The sequence below is a fragment of the Lithobates pipiens genome, unplaced genomic scaffold, assembly GCF_037356315.1.
Source record: "Lithobates pipiens isolate NorthernLeopardFrog02 unplaced genomic scaffold, aLitPip1_a1.2 Scaffold_27, whole genome shotgun sequence".
NCBI classification, from domain to species: domain Eukaryota; kingdom Metazoa; phylum Chordata; class Amphibia; order Anura; family Ranidae; genus Lithobates; species Lithobates pipiens.
In genome coordinates, this window is record NW_027507788.1 from 31,480,422 (window position 1) to 31,503,142 (window position 22,721).

At 42.4% G+C, this 22,721-nt stretch overlaps 1 protein-coding gene across 1 annotated transcript; it reads right to left on the bottom strand.

Moving 5' to 3' along the window:
- Positions 1-1,511: 1,511 nt before the first annotated feature.
- On the bottom strand, positions 1,512-21,879 carry LOC143933143 (phospholipase A2 inhibitor and Ly6/PLAUR domain-containing protein-like). The gene is made up of 5 exons (XM_077456078.1): positions 21,768-21,879; positions 15,564-15,695; positions 11,565-11,726; positions 6,288-6,431; positions 1,512-3,035 (listed from the first exon to the last, which is right to left on the bottom strand). The coding sequence occupies exons 1-5, from the start codon at positions 21,814-21,816 to the stop codon at positions 2,899-2,901; spliced, it is 624 nt and encodes a 207-aa protein (XP_077312204.1). The 5' UTR covers positions 21,817-21,879; the 3' UTR covers positions 1,512-2,898.
- Positions 21,880-22,721: the final 842 nt, after the last annotated feature.

The window sequence follows — 22,721 nt, forward strand, 5'->3', positions numbered from 1 at the left end:
AGGGAAAGCCGTGCAGCCATTACTTTGTCACTGAAACTGGCCCACTGAGCCATCGGCCCACCGGGAAACTCCCTGTAGTCTCAATGGCCAGTACATGCCTGCTATCAGTGCCCACCAGTGCTGCCTCATCATCGCATTTCAATGAAGGAGAAAAATTACCTGTTTGCAAAATTTTATAACAAACTATTAAACATGATTTTTTTTTTGCATCTTTTTTTGTTTGTTTAGCAAAAAATAAAACACCCAGCTGTAATTAAATACCACCAAAAGAAAGCTCTATTTGTGGGAAAAAAAATGATAAAAATGTCATTTGGTACAGTGTTATATAGCCGTGCAATTGTCATTCAAAGTGCATCAGCGCTGAAAGCTGAAAATTGGTCTGGGCAGGAGGGGGGGTTTAAGTGCCCAGTAAGCAAGTGGTTAAACTTCTCCATAACTTTATCCCTGACCTGTCTGGTGTGTTCCTTGGCCTGCATGGTGCCGTTTGTTCACTAAGGTTCGCTAACAAACCTCTGAGGGCTTTATACCGAGATTAAATTACACACAGTTGGTTCCACTAGATTTTAGTTAGGGGTACCAGAGTAAAGGGGGGGTGAAAGGGGGCTAATTTTTTCAAATATTTATTTGTAAAAAAAATTGAAAACCGTTTATCATTTTCCTTCCACTTATGTTCCAATTATGTGGCACTTTGTGTTGCTCTATCATAGAAAATCCCGATTAAATACATTTATGTTTTTGATTATAACATGACAAAATGTGGGAAATTTCAAGGGGTATGAATACTTTTTTAAGGCACTGTACATTGTTTACATAGTTTGTAGACGCTATAACTTTTGTGCAAACCAATTAATATATACTTATTGTGAGGTTTTGGGGGTTTTTTTTTGCGAAAACTATGTAGCAGAATACATATTTACCTAAATTTGTGAATTTTTGATTTTTTTACATTTTTTTATTGGATGTGTTTTATGGCAAAAAGAGAAAAATATATTATTATTTTTTTGCAAAATTGTCAGTTTTTTGGGGGTTTTTAGCACAAAAAATAAAAAAAAAACCCTGTTGTGATTAAATACCACCAGACAAAATTTTTATTTGTGGGAGAAAAAGTAAATACATTTCATTCATGGACAGTGATGTATGACTGCGCAATTGTCAGTTAAGGTAGTGCAGTGCCGTAAAGCAAAAAATGGTCAAGTCTGCTCTTGCCCCTAGACATTCCTGCACCATATAATGCAGAAGCTGGTGATGGTTGCTTGAACCTATCAGCCCTTGGGGCTGAGGACTGAAAAATCGTTTAAAGACATCGGTCAGCTGGACACCTTCTCCACTGCTCTTCCTCTAAGCTCATGAAGGGGGAATAAATCTTCTGCAGGTCAAGTGGTTCATTTGTTTAGTTTTTCGGATTAGATATGCTTTAAACAATTTAATTATTCAGTTTTATTGTTTATTTGAACTATATACATACTATATATATTGAGGTTTTCTGCAGCGGAATGAGACACCGGAGACAATTTGGTTGCAGAGTAAAGTATTGTTTTATTGAAGCTTACAGCTCAGGACAGAGTCCAGGTACAATATCTTGGCGGTTACAAGAAGGTGCAATTCTCTAGCAGTTGCAAACATATAGCAAAGACTTTCCTACATGAAAGAACAATTCATCAAAGGCCTAAAAGTCTACCGGCAGTCAAATAAAAGTTTATAACCTAACATTAGGAAGCCTAAATAGGCACCTCTAGGTTCTTCACCTGGGTTGGTGTGCTCTGGGCTTAGGGGCTCCTCCTGGAGTATCAAGGTGGAAGTTGGCACTACATGCAAGCACACCGTGGAGCCGTATATCACTTTCCAATGTCGGTTGACAAAGTTTCACACACTGCGGGTTTGCTTTAGGGAAGATTAATAAAAAGTAATAAATGCCCAGCATACTGCTTCTGCCACCCCATCAAAGGTTTCATCACAGTAAGCCCTTGTACACTCGGTCGGACATTCGGACAACAAAATCCGTTGGATTTTGTCCGACGGATTTTGTCCGAAACTTGTGTTGCATACACACGGTTGGACAAATCCGATCGTACGTAATGTGATGACGTTATTTCGTTACGAGGGGACTACGTTCAGGCTGGTAGCCAATAGCTATGGTCTAGGAATTTGATCTGAGCATGCGTGGCACTTTGTTCGATCGGAATTCTCTACACACAATCGGACAAAGTCCGATCGGATCATGTTGTCGGAAAGTTTTAAAGCCCAGCTCTAAAACTTTTTCCGTTGGATATTCCGATGGAAACAGTCCAATGGAGCCCACACACAGTCGGATTATCCGACAACACGGTCCGATCGAACATTTTCCGTTGGAATATCCGACCGTGTGTACAAGGGCTAAGAGCTGTGAAAATATGGAATAGACTTCCTCCAGAGTTGGTTCTTGCCAGCTCGGTAGATTGCTTTAAGAAGGGCCTGGATTTCTTAAATGTAACATAATATAATTGGGTACTGACATTTATAGGTAAAGTTGATCCAGGGAATATCTGATTGCCTCTCGTGAGATCAGGAAGGATTTTTTTCCCCCTGCTGGAGCAAATTGGATCATGCATTGCTGGGGGTTTTCACCTTACTTTGGAAATTGCCTAGTGAACCTGGGACTAGAAACCAACTTGTGGGCTACTCTCACTAACGTTAGGCTAGATAGAGGACTGGGGCTGAGAGTAATGGTAGCACCATCCCTACTACCAATGTCTCAATGATGGTCATTCCTCAGCAATTCAAGTGTAACCCACAGGAGAGAGAAAGCAAGAAGGAGAGAAGAGGTGGTGACCTCCAGTATGCTGGGCAGGATCAATGTAAAGCAAATAACTGAATTACTACACAGCTTTGTTAACTCTGCAATCCATCAAACTTTCCCCTTTAGGAGGAGGGTATGAGATGTGGGGTGCATGTGTATTCTTTAGATATAACCCGAGTTGCTGGTAATCCGTCAAAGTTAAGATAGCATGCATACTGAGTGAGACAGCCTTGAATTGCATAGTCCTTCTCCTTTTCCCCTGCAAGAAAGAAAAAAAAAAGACTTAAAAGAAGAAATTCTGTAGTTCAGTCTACTGCTAAGGATGTTGTGTAGTAATGAGCTGAGCTGCCCTGGGGTTCGGTTCGATGAGGGTTCGGTGAACTTCAAAGAAACCCAACCCCATTGATATCAATGGGAGCCCAATCTGCCAAATTAAAAATGGCCATTTTCTGGGCTAATAAGCAAGGGGGTGTCATCAAAATAGCCTGGAAGTGATGGGGAGCAGTGCCTTGGGGAACATGTACCAATGCAAAAAAAAGTTTAAAAAAAATATATTGGACCAGAAGCAGTGCTTTTTTGATTGCTTAAAAAGCGGAGATCCACCCAAAAGGGGATGCTCTGCTTGTTCACACCCCCACTGCCACATTTGGCATGTTTTGAGAGGGAGCGGGTAGACATGTGCACTGACAAAAAAAAATTTGTTTTCAATTTAATTTCATCCGTTTTTTGCTTTTTTTGGAAATTCGAAAATTTCGAAAATTCGGAAAAAATCTGAATTCAGAAATCCAAAATTCCGATTTTGAATCTTCGAATTTTCAGATTTTCAAATTTCTGAATTTTCGGATTTCTGAATTTCTGAATTTCCGAATTTTCGAATTTCTGAATTTCCAAATTTCCAAATTTCTGAATTTCTGATTTTCAGATTTCCGAATTTCAAAATGTTGAATTTCAGAATTTCAGAATTTTCAGATTTCTGAATTTCTGATTTTCGGATTTCCGGAATTACAAATTTCCGAATTTCCGAATTTTGAATTTCCGAATTTTCCAATTTCAGAATATTCCAATTTCCAAATTTCGAATTTTCAAGTTCCGAATTTCTGAAATGTTAAATTTCCGAATTTTCAAATTCCGAATTTCCGAATTTTCGGAATACGAAAATTCGTTAATTAAAAAATTTGAAAATCCAAAAATTCAAAAATCTGAAAAAAAAGAAACAAAATCAGTAATATTCAAAATAATAGCTAACTAATAATAACTATTAAATTATAGGTATTGGAATTCCTTTTCAAATATGGCTGTTTGTGTACGTAATGAATACAAATTTATCTGAAGTTTACAAATTACCCAAAATAACGAATCTAAGCCTCTAAGCAAATGGAATGGAACAAATTAATAATAAATAAGAAGAAGAAAACGTTTTATTATTATTATTATTGTTATTTATTATTATTAGATCGTTACATTCCATTTGTTTAGATACGACATATGTTATTTCAGATAATTCGTAACTTCGGATAAATTTGTACTCGTTACGTTCACTAACAGCCAAATTTGAAAGGGAATTCCAATACCTATATTTTAATAGTTATTATTAGTTAGGTATTATTTCAGATTTTCAGGTTTTAGAATTTTTCGGATTTTCATTCTTTTGAATTTTCAGATTTTCATCCTTATTTTCGGATTTTCAAATTTCAAAATTTTAGTATTTTCAAATTTCTAGAATTCCGAATTTCCAATTTCCGAGTTTCCAAAATTTTGAATTCCTGAATGTCCGATTCCGAACTTCCGAAATTTCGAATTTCTGAAATTTTCCAATTTATGAATTCCGAATTTCCAAATTCTGAATTCAGAATTTCTGGATTCTGAATTTCCGAATTTCCATATTCTGAAATTTTCCAATTTCTTAAATTTCAAATTTCCAAAATTTGGAATTTCCCAATTCCGAAATTCTGAAATTCAAAATTTCCCAATTCCGAAATTCTGAAATTCTGAATTTCCGAAAATTCTAAATTTCGGAATTTCATAAATTCATAAATTTAGAAATTGTAAAAATTCATAAATTTCGGAATTACCGAATTTGTCATAATTAGTTAAAAAACGAATTCAGAATTAAATGAATTGCCCATGTCTAGGAGCGGGTACCTGGTTTTGACAAGTATCTGCTCTCACTTCTGAGTAAAAGAACAGGGAAGGCTGTCCACAAGGTTTAGGAGTGTGTCTATGGGGAATGTTTGACCATTCTTCCAGAAGTGCATTTGTGAGGTCAGGCACTGATGTTGGACGAGAAGGCCTGGCTCACAGTCTCCTCTCTAATTCATCCTAAAGGTGTTCTATCGGGTTGAGGTCACGTACACAAAGAAGTCCATAAAGTCATGGATGAGCAAGTTTGGGGTGGAGGAACTCGACTGGTCTGTACAGTCCTGTCTTCAATCCAAAAGAAAACCTTTGGGATGAGTTAGAGTGGAGGCTGCAAGCCAGGCCTTCTCATCCAATTGCCTGACCTCACAAATGCGCTTCAGGAAGAATGGTCAAACATTCCCATAGACACACTCCTAAACCTTGTGGACGGCCTTCCCAGAAGAGTTGAAGCTGTTATAGCTGCAAAGGGTAGGCCAACTCAATTTTGAACCCTACGGGCAAAGCCCCGTACACACGATCGGACATTCCAACAATAAAGTCCGTCAGATTTTTTCCGAAGGATTTTGTCCGAAACTGGTGTTGCATACACGTGGTCAGACAAAGTTGTTGGAAAATCCGATAGTTCGGAATGTGATGATGTTCGTTCATTACGACGGGACTACATTGCGACTAATAGCCAACAGCTTTGGTCTTGTAATGTGATCTGAGCATGCGTGGCACTTTGTCTGATTGGAATTCTCTACCAACGATCGGAGAAAGTCCGATCAGATTTTTTTGTCTGAAAATTTGAGATCCTGCTCACAGTTTTTTTCTGTCGGAATTTCCGATGGAAAAAGTCTGATAGAGCCCACACACGAACGGATTTTCTGACAATATAATCCGATTGGACCTTTACCGTCTGAATATCCGACCGTGTGTACAGGGCATTAGACTGGGATGCCATTAAAGTTCATGTGTGTGTAAGGGCACATTTCAGTGCCTGACCTCACAAATGCGCTTCTGGAAGAATGGTTAAACATTCCCATAGACACACTCCTAAACCTTGTGGGCGGCCTTCCCAGAAGAGTTGAAGCTGTTATAGCTGCAAAGGGTGGGCCAACTCAATATTGAACCCTACGGACTAAGACTGGGATGCCATTAAAGTTCAAGTGCGTGTAAAGGCAGGTGTCCCAATACTTTTGACAATATAGTGTATGTGCAGTATGTGGGCTTTAGACCCCACCCCCTTTTCCACCACTCATATGTGTTATGTGGGTTGGAAAGTGGTTACATTTATATTTTTTGTGCCTTCTAACACTTGAGTAGGTGTGTGTGTGTGTGTGAGGACATGTGCATTAGCAGGCTTGCTTGGATTAAAGGGTGTCAACATTACCTGGGCGAGCGGCAGGGCCACGGAAGTCTATGCACTGTAGCTGATCGCCAACACATTTTATATCAGTTGGTGTGCAAGCGACGGAGTCCTCTTTAAAGCAGAGTGGGCATGTAAGACCGTTCGGAGTTGTGTCTCCAGCCGGCACTTGACAATGCAGAAAAAGTAATTGTAAGAAAGAAGGAAAACATAGTCAGTGACCAACACCAGTAAGAAACCTCCATACCATCTCCCTAATATGACCCTATCAGAATCTGTAGTTGCATTACAAGGAGAATCAGTTTTTCTGATGTGCCCAAAGACCCACTGGGGTTTGGATTACCTACCAAAGTGTATTTTCCCATATCTTTGTGAATAAGGTAAAACAGAGTGAAAATTCAATTTGCAAAGAACATCCAATTATGTGCAAGGAAAAAAAAAAAAAACAAGATTTTTTACTTGCATTTAATTGGATGGTTAGTCAACACAACTTCAACTGCCAAGTGGCAGCAAAATGTTGCGACTGCAGGAATGTCAACTCAGGCTGAAGAGTTTGAGAGGCTGCACACCTCTCTTGGAGGGGAGGATCAGGGACTATATACAAACAGGGCTTTTTTTCTCAAACAATAGGTGCTGGAATTCAACCACGACCCCCCAAAACTCCCCCCCCCCCACACACACACACACACACCCTCCAAATCACATCAAATAGAGGGTGTGGTCATATTTCCCAAACGGGCATTAAGTATCAGGATTCCATTACATACAGAGTGCAGAGTTCAGGGGGGTTACACACTGAGTTCAGAGCTGTCACTTGTAAACACAGAAACCGGACTTCTGTGTTTACAAGTGATTGTGGTGAGCAGGCACCAAAGGGTCTGAGCCAGAGGTGGTGGAACTGAGTTCCACCAAGTTCCCCCTGAAAAAAGCCCTGTATACAAGATTTTAGTAATGAGAATGGTATCATTAGCAGTAATCAGAATGGATTCATAAAGAATTGTTCTTGCCAAACCAATTTATTAACCTTCTATGAGGAGGTGAGCTGCCATCTAGACAAAGGAAGGCCCGTAGACGTGGTGTATCTAGATAAAGGAAGGCCCGTAGACGTGGTTTATCTGGATTTTGGTGTATGTTTTTTTGGCTGGGCCGTGACCTACCTGACCTACATACATGGACCTACCTGACCTACATACACTGAGGGTAGTTACCTACATACACTGACCTACATACACTGACCTACCTACACTGACTGTAGTAACCTACATACACTGACCTACCTACACTGACCTACATACACTGACCTGCCTGAACTACATACACTGACCTACCTACACTAACTGTAGTAACCTACATACACTGACCTACCTACACTGACCTACATACACTGACCTGCCTGACCTACATACACTGACCTACCTACACTGACTGTAGTAACTTACATACATTGCCCTGCCTGACCTACATACACTGACGGTAGTGACCTACATACACTGACCTACCAACACTAATCTATATACACTGACGGTAGTGACCTACGTACACTGACCTACCTACACTGACCTACATACACTGATGGAAGTGACCTACCTACCCTGACCTACCTATACTCACCTGCCTGACCCTACACTGACTTTTACATACACTGACCTACATACACTGACCTACCTACACTAATCTACATACACTGATGGTAGTGGCCTACATACACTGACCTAACTACACTGACTGTAGTAACCTACATACATTGACCTGCCTGACCTACATACACTGACATTTACATACACTGACCTACATACACTGACGGTAGTGACCTACCTACACTGATCTACATACACTGACGGTAGTGACCTACGTACACTGACCTACCTACACTGGCCTACATACACTGATGGTAGTGACCTACCTACACTGACCTACGTATACTCACCTGCCTGACCCACATACACTGACTTTTACATACACTGTCTGACCTACCTCAACTCAGCCGTGGTGTGCAGTGTCAGAGCAGCCAGACAGTCAGTCAGTCAGTCATCAGAGAAGGAGCCAAGGAAGAGAGGAGAGCAGCCCGTCCAAGCGCCGAGCAGTGATGTGGCGCGGCGGCTGCATTGTAATTCCTGCCTTCTGGAGCCTGCAGCGCCAATGATGGACACCACACATCCCATGGTCCCATCATTGGACTAGTGGGACATCCATCATAGGCGTTGCAGGCTCCAGAAGGCGGGACCTGCTCTGGCACTCGGCCATACTCTGTGGCACTCGGCCGCAATCGTCCACCCTCGGTGGTACTTGGCAGCAGACGGTCACACTCGGTGGTGCTCGGGATCAGATCGGTCCCGGGCTAACAATGAAGAGCTGCATGCCTGAGACTCTGGGCTTTTTGGGGTCACATTCGGGGCTTCAGCCTCCCCTAGCCACACCCTCCCGGCACCCCTGTTTCAGAGGGTGGAAAGCATTACCTTCTGTCTGAAAGTGTCCAAAGTAAACTTTCTCTTTGACGGAGGTGAGAGTAGAGGAACCAAGGAAAGCAAAAATATAAGCAGACTAGGCGGGTTCCTGCACAAATGTCTATTGAAATCGCCCCCCGCAAGTCGACAAAAGTAGTGCAGGAACTACTTTTGGGACGGTGCCGTTGCCGGCAATAGACGGCAATTTGGCATGTCAAAACGGCCCGATGTGAACATGGGCTTAAAGTGACATGAAACCCTCAGATTTTTAACCAAGTCCCTTCTAGAGCCTTTTTTTTATTATTGTTAAATCTGCATTTTTGGCTATAAAATCGGTTGGTGAAATTCGTCATGTCAGAATATTTGATCGAAAGCCTATTTTCAGGAAAAAAAAATACAATTAAATACATTTTAGAACAGATAAGCAAAATATAACAACCCTTTTTCCTTTTTTTTTGTAATATCTAAAAGAAGGGGTTGCACTTTTTATATTTTTCAAGATATAACACTCTTAAATCATTGTGAATAACGGTTTGTGTGCTTTATTACATATATATATATATATATATATATGATTGTATTTGGAGATTATTGAATATATTTTCTGAATTTTAGTGCAAACAAAAACAATACAATACTCACATATTTGAGTAAACAGATACAAAACATGTTGAATCTTAAAACTGTTTGCATCCCTGGTATCAAGAAAAATTACGGTACTCAAAAAGCTCTATAAACACCTCCTTGATTATGCTCCGGGGTCGGGCAAAACGCGTTAGTGCGTAACTTAGATGGAGCCAGGCTAAATCTGCTTTCGTTTATATTATATATTATATGATTAAAGTACATTTATGGACTTTGAATTTCATCACGAATAAGAATTTGTGTGTTTTATTATATACGATTGTATTTAGAAGTTATTTTTATTCACTATATTTAGGGTTGCGTTGAACCATTCTATGTTATGGCAACAGAGATGTAGTGAATATTGCAGCCTGAGCTCTTTTTTAATACCTATGCCTGGGGGGACCACTTAGTTACCACTTCCTGACCGTGCTATAGCTGAATGTCGGCTACAGAGCGACCGGCTAGTTCTGGGAGGCCGTCCTATGACTGCTGATCACAGATTAAGGGTAAAGAGCCAATCTTTACCATGTGATCAGCTGTGTCCAATCACGGCTCATCACAGATATAAAGAGAATCTGGTAATTATCGGCACTCCTTTCCTCACAATGACAGTATGAGGAGAACAGAAAAGAAAAGCCAATAACCAGCTTATGTAAAAAGGACATATGTACACTGATTATCATTGTCCTGATTATTATTGTCCTGATTATCAGTACAGTCCCAACAGTGCCCACCAGTGCTGGCAATCTGTGCCCACCATTGCTGCCAATCAGTGCCCTTTAATGCCTCCTCATAAGTGTCACCTATCAGTGCCACCTATCTTTGCCATCCATCAGTGCCACCTCTCAGTGTCCACCAGTGCTCATCAGTGCTGACTATCAGTGCAGCCTCATCAGTGCCCACCAGTGCCACCTCATCAGTGCCCATCAGTGTAGACTATCAGTGCCCAACAATGCCCATTTGTACAGCATATCAGTGCCCATTCGTGCAGCCTCATCGGTGCCCATCAGTGCAGCCTCATCAGCGCAGTGCAGACTCTTAGTGCCCATCAGTGTCCATCAGTGCCCATCAGTGTAGCCTATCAGTGCCGCCTATCAGTGCAGCTTCATCAGTGCCCATCAGTGTAGCCTATCAGTGCCTACTCATCCGTGCCCACCAGCGCCACCTCATCAGTGCCCATCAGTGCAACCTATCAGTGCCCAACATTACCCATTTGTGCAGCCAATCATTGGGCATTCATGTAGCCTATCAGTGCCCATCAGTGCAGCCTCATCAGTGCCCATCAGTGCAGCCTCATAAGCGCACATAAGTACAGAATCTTAGTGCACATCAATGTCCATCAGTGCTCATCAGTGCAGCCTATCAGTGCAGCTTCATCAGGGCCCATCAGTGCAGCCTATCAGTGCCACCATATCAGTGCAGCCTATCAGTGTCCAAAAATGCCCATTTGTGCAGCCAATCAGTGCCCATTTGTGCAGCCTATCAGTGCCCATCAGTGCAGCCTCATCAGTGCCCATAAGTGCAGCCTCTTAGGGCCCAGCAATATCCACCAGTGTCCAACAGTGCAGCCTATAGGTGCCCACCAGTGCTGCCTCATCATTGCCCACAAGCATAGCCTTATCAGCGCACATCAGAGAAGGAGAAAAATTACCTTTTTGCAAAATTTTATAACAAACTATGAAGCTTTTTTTCTTTTTTTTACCCGGATTGTTTGGTATTTATTAATTTATTTAGCAAACAATAAAAACCCCAGTAGTGATTAAATACCACTGGAAGAAAGCACTATTTGTTTGAAAAAAATTATCAGAATGTTTTTTGGGTACAGTGTAGCATGACCGCGCAATTGTCATTCAATGTGTGACAGCGCTGAAAGCTGAAAATTGGCCTGGGCAGGAAGTGGGTAAAAGTGCCCAGTAGGCAAATGGTTTAAAAAAAAAAAAAAAAGTGCCCAGAGTACACCAAACTTTACTGCTGAGACCAAATGGAGCTTGCTGATTGGAAAACAGAGCACAGAAGCATCTTAATTAGCATGCTCCTTCACTATCCAATCACAGTCTTCATCAAGCTGTACTGTTTTTCACTGCAGCAGAGAAAAGTAAATGATCAGGACCTGGCCACAGTATCTGGCAGAGGTGCCTGGATTGGAAAACTGATGAAAAGAATATATGTAAACTGAACATCAAACTGTTTGCTTACACTTATGCTTAAAAAAGTCATACTTATTACTTACTTTCAATTGGGCCGCTATTACAACCGTCTATTAAATCGCAGCATTTTGTGAATACCGTAAGGTAAAATCTTTCACGAGCATTTAATTCGAAACGACGTTCACAATAATCCTTGTCCTTTAAAGGGAAGCATCTTTTTCTGACTGTAGTTACTAGGTCACCATCTAAAGGAAATATAAAAAAAAATACTCTATTAAACAGATTGAAATACAAACACAAGCAAGCTGCTAGGAATGTGCTGTATACACTATACACAGTATTATGGTCAAGGTTAAAGAATAAAATAAGATGGTGATATATATATATATATATATATATATATATATATATATATATATATATATATATACATATATATATATATATATATATGTATTGGGACGCTTGCCTTAATACTCACATGAACTTTAATGGCATCCCAGTCTTAGTCGGTAGGGTTCAATATTGCATTGGCCCACCCTTTGCAGCTATAACAGCTTCAGCTCTTCTGGGAAGGCCGTCCACAAGGTTTAGGAGTGTGTCTATGGGAATGTTTGACCATTCTTCCAGAAGCGCATTTGTGAGGTCAGGCACTGATGTTGGATGGGAAGGCCTGGCTCACAGTCTCTGCTCTAATTTATCCCAAAGGTTTTCTATCAGGTTGAGGTCAGGACAGTCAAGTTCCTCCACCCCAAACTCACTGTTCCATGTCTTTATGGACCTTGCTTTGAGCACTGATATGCAGCCATGTTGGAACAGGAAGGGCTCCCCATATTGTTCCCACAAAGCTTGGAGCATGAAATTGTCCAAACTGACTTGGTATGCTGATGCCTTAAGAGTTCCTTTCACTGGAACTAAGGGGCCAAACCCAACCCCTGAAAAACAACCCCACACCATAAACCCCTCTCCACCTCTCCTGATTTGAAGGGGTGGCCCAATACTTATGGCAATATAGTGTAGATGAGCACGTTTGACTGGCCTGCACAGAGTCCTGACACCTCAACCCAATAGAACACCTTTGGGATGAATTAGAGCAGAGATTGCAAGCCAGGCCTTCTCACCCACATCTATATATATTGTATATATACAAATACATACAACTTCTGATATAGCTAAAACTTTTGGCTCTTTTATTACAGGTACTTATATAGCTCCGTCAATCTACCCAGCTCTATACATATACATTGTACATCCTCATCAGTCCCTGCCCTCAAGGAGCTTACAATCTAATATATGGGTCTATGCATAGGTGTGCACAGCCTAGTGCATTAGGGTGTGCACCCCAAAGCTCAAACACATATGCATGAGGGCATTTGTTTATATACCGAGAGTGTCAGTAAGGCAGTGGATGGTGTCGGTAGTTTTTATTTTTATTATTTTATTTTCTATTCTTTTTTTACATTTTATTTGGAGCCCTGTTAGGGGGCTTTGGTGAAATATCAGGGGTTTAAACAAGGGGAATCTGCTCCAAATAGGGGGGATTAGGGTGTGCTCAGACACACATGGCCCACCCTGTGCGCACGCACGCATGGGTCTATGTATGAAAAGATTTGTCATGGGTAAGGATGGGCCGAACACCCTCCGGTTCGGTTCGCCCCAGAACCTGCGAACAACATTCGCGTGAACCCTATTAAAGTCTATGGGACTCGAACGTTCAAAATCAAAAGTGCTAATTTTAAAGGCTAATATGCAAGTTATTGTCATAAAAAGTGTTTGGGGACCCGGGTCCTGCCCCAGGGGACATGCATCAATGCAAAAAAACCTCTTAAAAATTGATGTTTTTTCAGGAGCAGTGATTTTAATAATGCTTAAAGTGAAACAATAAAAGTGTAATATTCCTTTAAATTTCGTACCTGGGGGGTGTCTATAGTATGCCTGTGAAGGGGAGCATGTTTCCCGTGCCTAGAACTGTCCCTGCACAAAGTGTCATTTCTGCAGGAAAAAAAGCACTTGCTGCTATAATGTATTGTCGGCTCCCCGTAAAACAGAGAACAGTCATTGAAAGTCATTGATAACATTTTTTTTTTTAAAGCGCGGGGTTCCCCCCAAATTCAATTACCGGGCCCTTCAGGTCTGGTATGGATATTAAGGGGAACCCCTCATCAAATTAAAAACAAGAAATGACGTGGGGTTCCCCCCAAATATCCATAACAGACCCTTCAGGTCTGGTATGGATTTTAAGGGAAACTCCACGGCAATTTTTTTTTTTTAAATGGCGTGGAGTTCCCCCCAAAAATCCATACCAGACCCTTTATCTGAGCATGCAACCTGGCAGGCCACAGGAAAAAAGGGGGGGTGAGAGAGCGCCCCCCCTTCTGAACCGTACCAGGCCACATGCCCTCAACATTGGGAGGATGCTTTGGGGGTCTGTGACCCCTCAAAGCACCTTGTCCCCATGTTAATGTTAATGGGGACAAGGGCCTCATCCCCACAAACCTGACCAGTGGCTGTGGGGGTCTGTGGGGTCCCCCAGATCCCAGCCCCCCTGTTTGAAATGATAAGGGGGTAGTACCCCTACCATTTCACAAAGAAAGTGTAAAAAATTGTTAAAAATCACACCCCTGAAGGGTCTGGTATGGATATTTGGGGGGAACCCCAAGTCATTTTATTTTCAAATTTGACACGGGGTTCCCCTTAATATCCATACCAGACCTGAAGGGCCTGGTAATTGAATTTGGGAGGAACCCCCACGCTTTTTTCTTTTTTTTATCAATGACTTTCAATGAGTGTTCTCTGTATTACGGGGAGCCGACAATTCATTATAGTCGCGAGTGCTTTTAAATGACTTTTTTTCCTGCAGAAATTACACTTTGTGCAGGGACAGTTCTAAGCACGGGAAACATGCGCAATCAGTGCATTTTTAATTGCATCAAAATTGTCCGACGTGTCCGCCATAATGTCGCAGTCACAATAAAAATCGCTCATCACCACCATTACTAGTAAAAAAAAAATATTAATAAAAATGCCATAAAACTATCCCCTATTTTGTAGACGTTATAACTTTTGCGCAAACCAATCAATAAACACTTATTGTGATTTTTTTTTTACCAAAAATATGTAGAAGAATAAGTAAACTGAGGGAAAAAAAGTTTTTTTATATATTTTTGGGGGATATTTATTATAGCAAAATGTAAAAAATAATGCATTTTTTTTCAAAATTGTCGCTCTTATTTTTTTGGTTATAGTGCAAAAAATAAAAACTGCAGGCAGGGGCGTAACTATAGGGGGTGCAGCAACTGGGCCCTGTGCTGCAGGGGGCCCATGCCCCCTCTACATATGGCCGGCAGCAGCATAGGCAGCTAGGGGTACCAGTGCACCATGCACACGTTTAGCAAACTAAATAGCTCCATGCTCGACTATCGCACTGGCTGCTCTTTAGTTGTGCATTCCGCATGACCTGTGTCCTCGGCTGGCTCCTCAGAGTACCCCTCTCCTGCTTCATGCATTGCCGCTCAGTCCGATGTCTGTTCTCCCCAGCCAGAGTCCCCCCCCCCCCCAAGTCCGGCCCACACTGCACTGCATACTTCTCCCGGGTAAACAAACTTTAAGCACACAGATGCAGTGCAGCATATTTGTGGGGGAAAAAAGGACGCCAATTCTGTTTCGGCGCCACGTCACGCGTCCGCGCAATTGTCAGTTAAAGCGACGCAGTGCCGAATAGCAAAAAGGGGCCTGGTCCTTTAGCTGAAAAGTGGTTAAATAATTCACTGAAATTTGTCTTTTTTAACTCACAAGCCTATATTATATTTCAGGGATATGCAATTGGCGGACCTCCAGCTGTTGCAGAACTACAAGTCCCATGAGGCATTGCAAGACTCTGACAGTCACAAGCATGACACCCAGGGGCAGAGGCATGATGGGACTTGTAGTTTTGCAACAGCTGGAGGTCCGCTAATTGCAGATCCCTGTTATATTTGATACAAAAGGGACAGGAACTGTCATGATATTTATACGTCTTTTTAAATGTTCTCTAATGTACAGTATACAGTATATATATATATTTGTTTGTTTTTTAATCTTACCCACGTTGTTCTGTTCAATTTGTGTTGCGCATGTAAAAGTATCATCGTCGCACTCTACTAATTTCCCCTCACAGTTATTTGGAATTGATCCTCTCACCTCGACTTCACAGGTGTTACATTTCAGGGCATTGCCTACAAAACAAAATGCAGCGTGTTACATCGCACAAGACACAGAGAAATCCACTATTCAAATCTGCTTGTCTATCCTATCCTTATACCTATTATATCTATTATCATCAAATGTATCCATTTATTGTCATCAAATAGCCATCCATCCATCCATCTATCTATGCCTCTTTAGTTTATTCTATCTGTCTAGCTATCCCTCTATAATATTATTATTATTTCACGTACTTACATAGTGCTGTCAATTTACGCAGCACTTTACATATACATTGTATATATATCTATCCATCCCTCTATATTCTATCTATATATATATATATATATATATATATATATATATATATATAAATCATATTTATCGGCGTCTAACATGCACTTTTTTCCCCTTAAAATAGCCGACATAGACCGAGCCCAGTGTACTGTGTACTCAGTGAGGCGAGGCTCTACTCGCAGTCACACCCATTCCCGCCCAGTCCCACCTCCTAGCATTTACATCCCGCCATTGGACTGGTATTGTGTCAATCATAGGGCCAAGGAGTGGGACTTGGCGGGACTGCGAGACGAGCGTCTCAATTTAAAAAAACGATCATGCTGCAATTGGGCATGGCTGCAGATGGACACTATTGGGCATGGCGGCAGATGGAGACTATTGGGCATGGCAGTAGAGGGACGCTGTTGGGCATGGCAGCAGATGGACACTATTGGGCATGGCAGCAGATGGACACTATTGGGCATGGCGGCAGATGGAGACTATTGGGCATGGCAGTAGAGGGACGCTGTTGGGCATGGCAGCAGATGGACACTATTGGGCATGGCAGCAGATGGAGACTATTGGGTATGGCTGCAGATGCACACTATTGGGCATGGCGGCAGATGGAGACTATTGGGCATGGCAGTAGAGGGACACTGTTGGGCATGGCAGCATATGGACACTATTGGGCATGGCAGCAGATGGAGACTATTGGGTATGGCTGCAGATGGACACTATTGGGCATGCCTGCAGATGGACACTGATCATTCTGTAATGATGGGCAAAGCTGAAGATGGACACTGATAAGGCTGCATTGATGGGCATTCAAATGTAAGTTTTTTTTTCCCTTAAACTTCCCTCCTAAAATACAGCAGTTTAGCAGGACAGGTTCCACTCAGAACAGGCCTCGCCATGGTCGACCAAAGAAGTTGAGTGCACGTGCTCAGAGTAATTTTCAGAGGTTGTCTTTGGGAAATAGACATAAGAGTGCTGCCAGCATTGCTGCAGAGGTTGAAGGGGTGTGGGGGGGGGGGGGGCAGCCTGTCAGTGCTCAGACCATACCCCGCACACTGCATAAAATTGGTCTGCATGGCTGTCGTCCCAGAAGGAAGCCTCTTCTAAAAATGATGCACAAGAAAGCCCGCAAATGGTTTGCTGAAGACAAGCAGACTAAGGCCGCGTACACACGCGGGGACTGTTCGCTCAACTTTGTTCGTCAAACAGTTTGAGCGGACAGTCCGCTCAAAATTAGCATGGACGGACTTGGCCACACACGACGAACGAACAGTCCGCTGAAACCGTGCGCGATGACGTGAACGGCATGTACGACGGGACTAGAAAACGACGTCCTATACACTGCAATGCAACCTTCGGCGTGTAAATCCTTTCTGAGTATGCGCGGAACTTAGTTTGACGAACAAGCCTACACACGAGGGGACTGTCCGCTCAAACAAAGTTTCAGCGGACAGTTTTTCGGAAATTCCGAAAAACTTTGTTCAGCAGACTGTTCGCTGAAACTGTCCGCTGAAGCCCACACACGAGCGGACTGTCCACCGAAACACTGTTCAGCGGACAAAGTTGAGCGAACAGTCCCCGCGTGTGTACGCGGCCTAAGGCCATGGATTGCTAGAACCCGACATCACATGACATCAGAAGGGGGCAGAGTCACCCGGGTACATCACTGGGTGGCCCCGCCCTTGGCTATATAACAGCTGGGGTGCAGGATCTGGGGGCCCTCTTGTTAAAGGGGGCTTTCAGATTCTGATAAGACCCCCACAACCACCGGGCAAGGCTTGTTGGAATGGGGGGATGAGACATCATGTTGATGGAGACAAGGGCCTCATTCCCACAACTCTTGCCCGGTGGTTGTCGGGTGTGCGGGCAGGGGGCTTATCGGAATCAGGAAGCCCCCGGATTCCCCCTCCCTATGGGTAAGATATTTCCTTTATTTAAAAAAATGTGTCCTGCGATGTCCATCCATCTTCAATCACGGCGCAGAAAAAACAAGCTCTTCCTCGATGGGAGGCGTCCCACCAACTGCTGTCTCTTGGCTGTGACAGCTTTTATATAGGCAAGGGCGGGCCACCCAGTGATGTAAACTGGTGACCCTGCCCCCTCTGACGTCACAACATCAGAAGGGGTGGGGCACCTGGTTATGTCACCGGGTGGTCCCGCTCTTGCTTGTATAACAGCTGTCACAGCCAATAGAGCTTTGAGTTTTTTTTTAAATGTTATTATTTTATATTTTTTGGGTCCATTGGTGTCATGATTGAAGATGGATGGACACTGCGGGACACTTTTTTTTTAAAATAAAGGAATTGTTTAAAACTGTCTCCTGTCGTTTTTTTCGGTGGATGGGTAGGTGTACAATGTACCCGATACCCATTCACATAGGGGGCAGAGTATATGTGTATGTATATATATATATATATATATATATATATATATACCAAATACACTGCCACTAACTAACTAACCTGCCTGCTTAATCTAGCTCAATCTATCTCTGTCCAGTCCACACACTATACATGGCTTCTATGTAAGCAGCCTTATATAGTGTGAACTTAGTCCCCTTGAGCCATGATTGGCCAAATGCACCCTGTCTTTGGCCAATTCTGGCTCTCGCAGCAGAGCAAGCTGTGATTGGCCAAAGCATCCAGGTCAAGTGCATGCTTTGGCCAATCATCAGACATTGCGATCTCGCAGTGCATTATGCGGCGTTCTGCACGGGCTCATATTTGCAGTGAACGCCCCATAAAATTTGAAATTCGATGAAAGGGCAAACACCGTCTCGAACCGCTCATCTAGCTGAGCTCATTCTAGGCTCTTCCCTAGAATATAAGGCCCCTTTCACACTGAGGCGTTTTTCAGGCGCTACAGCACTAAATATAGCTCCTGTATAGCACCTGAAAAAAAAAACTTCCCATTTCACTCCAGTATGAAAGCCGGAGGGCTTTCACACTGGAGCGGTGCACTAGTAGGATGATAAAAAAAAGTCCTGCTAGCAGCATATTTGGAGCGGTGAAGCAGCAGTGTATTCACCGCTCCTACCCATTGAAATCAATGCGGCAACGCGGCTATACCGCTGGCTGCAGCGGTGCTTTGCAGGCAGTTTTAACCCTTTTTTGGCCGCTAGCTGGGGTTAAAACCACCCCGCTAGCGGCCGAATACCGCCGCTAAACTGTCGTTATAACGGTGATATTCAGATGCTAGAGGGGTGGTTTTAACCCCCACTAGCGTGCAAAAAAAGGGTTAAAATAGTCCGCAAATCGTCGCTGCAGAGGCGCTTTGCCGCGCTGACCCGTTGATTTCACACTGAGAAGGGAGTGGCGTCGGCGGTAAAGCGGCGCTATTTTTTAGCGTTTAGCTATTTTCGCGTTTAGCTATTTTTAGCGCCCCTTTACCGCCGACACCACTCCCTTCCCAGTGTGAAATCAATGGGTCAGCGCGGCAAAGCACCTCTGCAGCGACGATTTGAGGACTGTTTTAACCCTTTTTTGCACGCTAGTGGGGGTTAAAACCCCCCCTCTAGCAGCTGAATATCACCGTTAAAACGACAGTAAAGCGGCGCTAAAAATAGCGCCGCTTTATCTCCAATGCCACTCCTGCCCCAGTGTGAAAGGGGCCTAATAGTGAGGAATACTTATCTCATTCTTCAGTCCCTCAACAGCCAGAGCTCAGGTTATGTTTTCTCCCATCCTAAATGGTCAGGCATTCCAATTTCATTAGGTGCAATGTAGGACCAGTAGTCACGAGACAGGCAGGGGCCAGCAAAAAGTGTGGCATAGTGGAACTGGTCCACACTACCACAATCAGCGGGGAGGAAGCCTGTAAGTCATACTTTCTATAACTTCCCCTCTAGATAGGCATTATGCATATTTGTGAGGACAGCCAGATTTCACTTTTTGGGTACCCCAAGGTTGGGCTTTATAGCTTCTTCTCTTTGATCATTTCAGCTGTTCCTCCCAGAACTGGAAAAAGTACTACTCTGGGCCGAAACCTGCACTCCAAGCCACTTGTCAGTTATGATGTCCCCTAAACAATTAAAAGGTCAAATGCATTCAATGGTCCCTTCATGTCCATTACTTGGTCATTATTGTTTTTCTAACTCTCTGACAATATGATTCTGGTTTTGAATGAAAATATTTGGCACAGAGGTACATTTTTAAAGCGCAACTAAACCACCTTATCGTTTTCAGCCAAGGAGGATGCCATTTTGACCTCTGTTTGCTCTTCAACTGCCATGATACTGCACATGTGATCAGTCATGACACCAACCATTTGATGGTTTAACAGCTTGGCTAAGAGCACAAGCAAATTTGATCGTTAGCATTCCCAGCATGCCGGTAAAGTAATTGTTTTTTTTGTTAAATTGATGGTTTTAGTTCCGCTTTAAGCTTTGAATGGAACCGATGAAAGGTTCAAGGCTTAGTTTACACAGACCTAGGGCACTCTATTTGCAGCCAAGCTACTTGAATTTTCAACTCTCATTGGAAATACCTAAAAATAACTGTCACTTATCTTGGTTTGTAAAAGCAGAACTAAACCCATCTATTTAACAGTTTCAAAAAACAGTTGCATTCCCAGGAACGTGCCAGGAATAAGAGGGTTTAGTTCTGCTTTAACTTTATGAATTAAGCTGATTTTGTGGAATGGATCACCGTGTAGACTGACCTAATAATGGGATAATTACTTGGTCATTATTATTAGATACAGCTGCTGGCAGGGTACAGGCTTTTCTACTCAGGATCTGGCTAATGTTTAAAGAAAACAAACTGTAAGATTTTGCACACTATTTTTATCCATTTGGAATGTATTTAGCTAATTTAAACTGAAAGTTAAATTATACTTTGAGATTGAACAAAAGGCACATACCGAATTAAATTAATACAACGCTGTGTTAATTTTTCTGATTTATTACACTATTGCATTGCCTACATCAGCCATTTTCAACCAGGATTCTGTGGAACCCTAAGGTTCCTCCAGGGGTGGCTAGGGGTTCCTTGATCTGCGGCTAACTGACCTCCCTTCCGATGGTGCCCACATAGTTCAAGGTGCCACTTGGCCAAGTCAGCGACCTCAAGGTTGTCCTTCTGGCCACCCTTGTAAAAGGATGACATTCTTCCCACTCACCATCATCAATGTAAGGGACATTTTTCCCATGATCTCCAATGGACTAATCTTACCAGGTGTTCCCTGCGACCTGAATATTATTTCAAGGGTTCCTATGGGGTAAAAAGCTTGAGAAAGGCTGGCCTACACTACTGAGCTATTATGCAGCACTTGACATATTGTCCCTGCCCTCGAGGAGCTTCCAAGCTACTTATTTTACATACTAGGGCAGGTGGTATCCTCATTGGGATTTGAATTGAGAAGTCTAGTGGTGCAAAGCAGGAGTTCTAACTACTAAGCCACCCTATTATTTATTTATTTCAGTTACTGTACTTATATAGCGCCATCAATTTTCACAGCACTTTACATATACATTGTACATTCACATTAGTCCCGACCCTCAAGGAGCTTACAATCTAAGGTCCCTAACTCACATTCATACATACTAAGGACAATTTAGACAGGATCCAATTAACCTACCAGCATGTCTTTGGAGTGTGAGAGGAAACCCACACAGGCACAGGGGGAAAAAGCAAACTCCAGGGAGGTAGTGTCGTGGTTGGGATTTGAACCAGCGACCCTTCTTACTACTAGGTGAAAGTGCTACACACTACACCACTGTGCCACCCAATAGCATGACATGTGAGAAACCTGTAAAATTACAGAAAGGTAAATGTTACAACAAAAAAAAAAAATACTTGTTAATAATTTGTTACCTGTAGCAATTACGCCGCTGAAGATTAAGAAGGCAAGGATGTAATTCATGGTTATGGAAACCTGAATTCAGATTTGTAGGTTGTTGAGTTGATTAGACAAGTCTACTCGCTCATGTGCAATGGATATCCGCAGCATTGGTATTTATATATTTTTGAGTGCCCTGTTATGCCAGAACTTTAACAATCCTTGGCAAAAGCCATAGTATCTTAATTAAATTTTGGGAGAACTGTTTATCTAAGCAATTACGTGTAAAGTTTGAACACCTGCGTGGAAACAAGAAGAATTGGAACCTTTTATGAGTTCCTTTGAAGTAGGTAGATATTTATCACACGTGCTATTAATACTTTGCCCAAGGCAATTGGATCAGAAGGGTGTTCTGCAGATGGCATACTGAAGAAGGTTTTCAGAAGTGGATAATATCAATAATATATATGGGCTCTCTGTGTCCCCAATGGTGGACAAGGGCATCCTTAAAATAGATCTAAACCCAAATAGTAGAATTTGATTAATTTTGATCAATTTGATTTTCTGCTTGTGCCATTAGCTCAAAGCTCATAGATTGCTCCGGCAATGTGAGAAATGACCATTAGCATCTTCAGTCATTCACTGTGATACCTTTGTAAATAATTGATGGTGCAGGTTGAAAGCTGGGGAAGAGGGCACGTGTATATACAATATACAGTGCCTTGAAAAAGTATTCATACCCCTTGAAATGTTTCACATTTTGTCATGTTACAACCAAAAACGTAAATGTATTTTATTGAGATTTTATGTGATAGACCAACACAAAGTGGCACATAATTGTGAAGAGTAAAGAAAATGATAAAAGGTTTTCAAAATGTTTTACACATAAATATCTGAAAAGTGTGGTGTACATTTGTATTCAGCCCCCTTTACTCTGATACCCCTAACTAAAATCTAGTGGAACCAATTGCCTTCAGAAGTCATCTAAT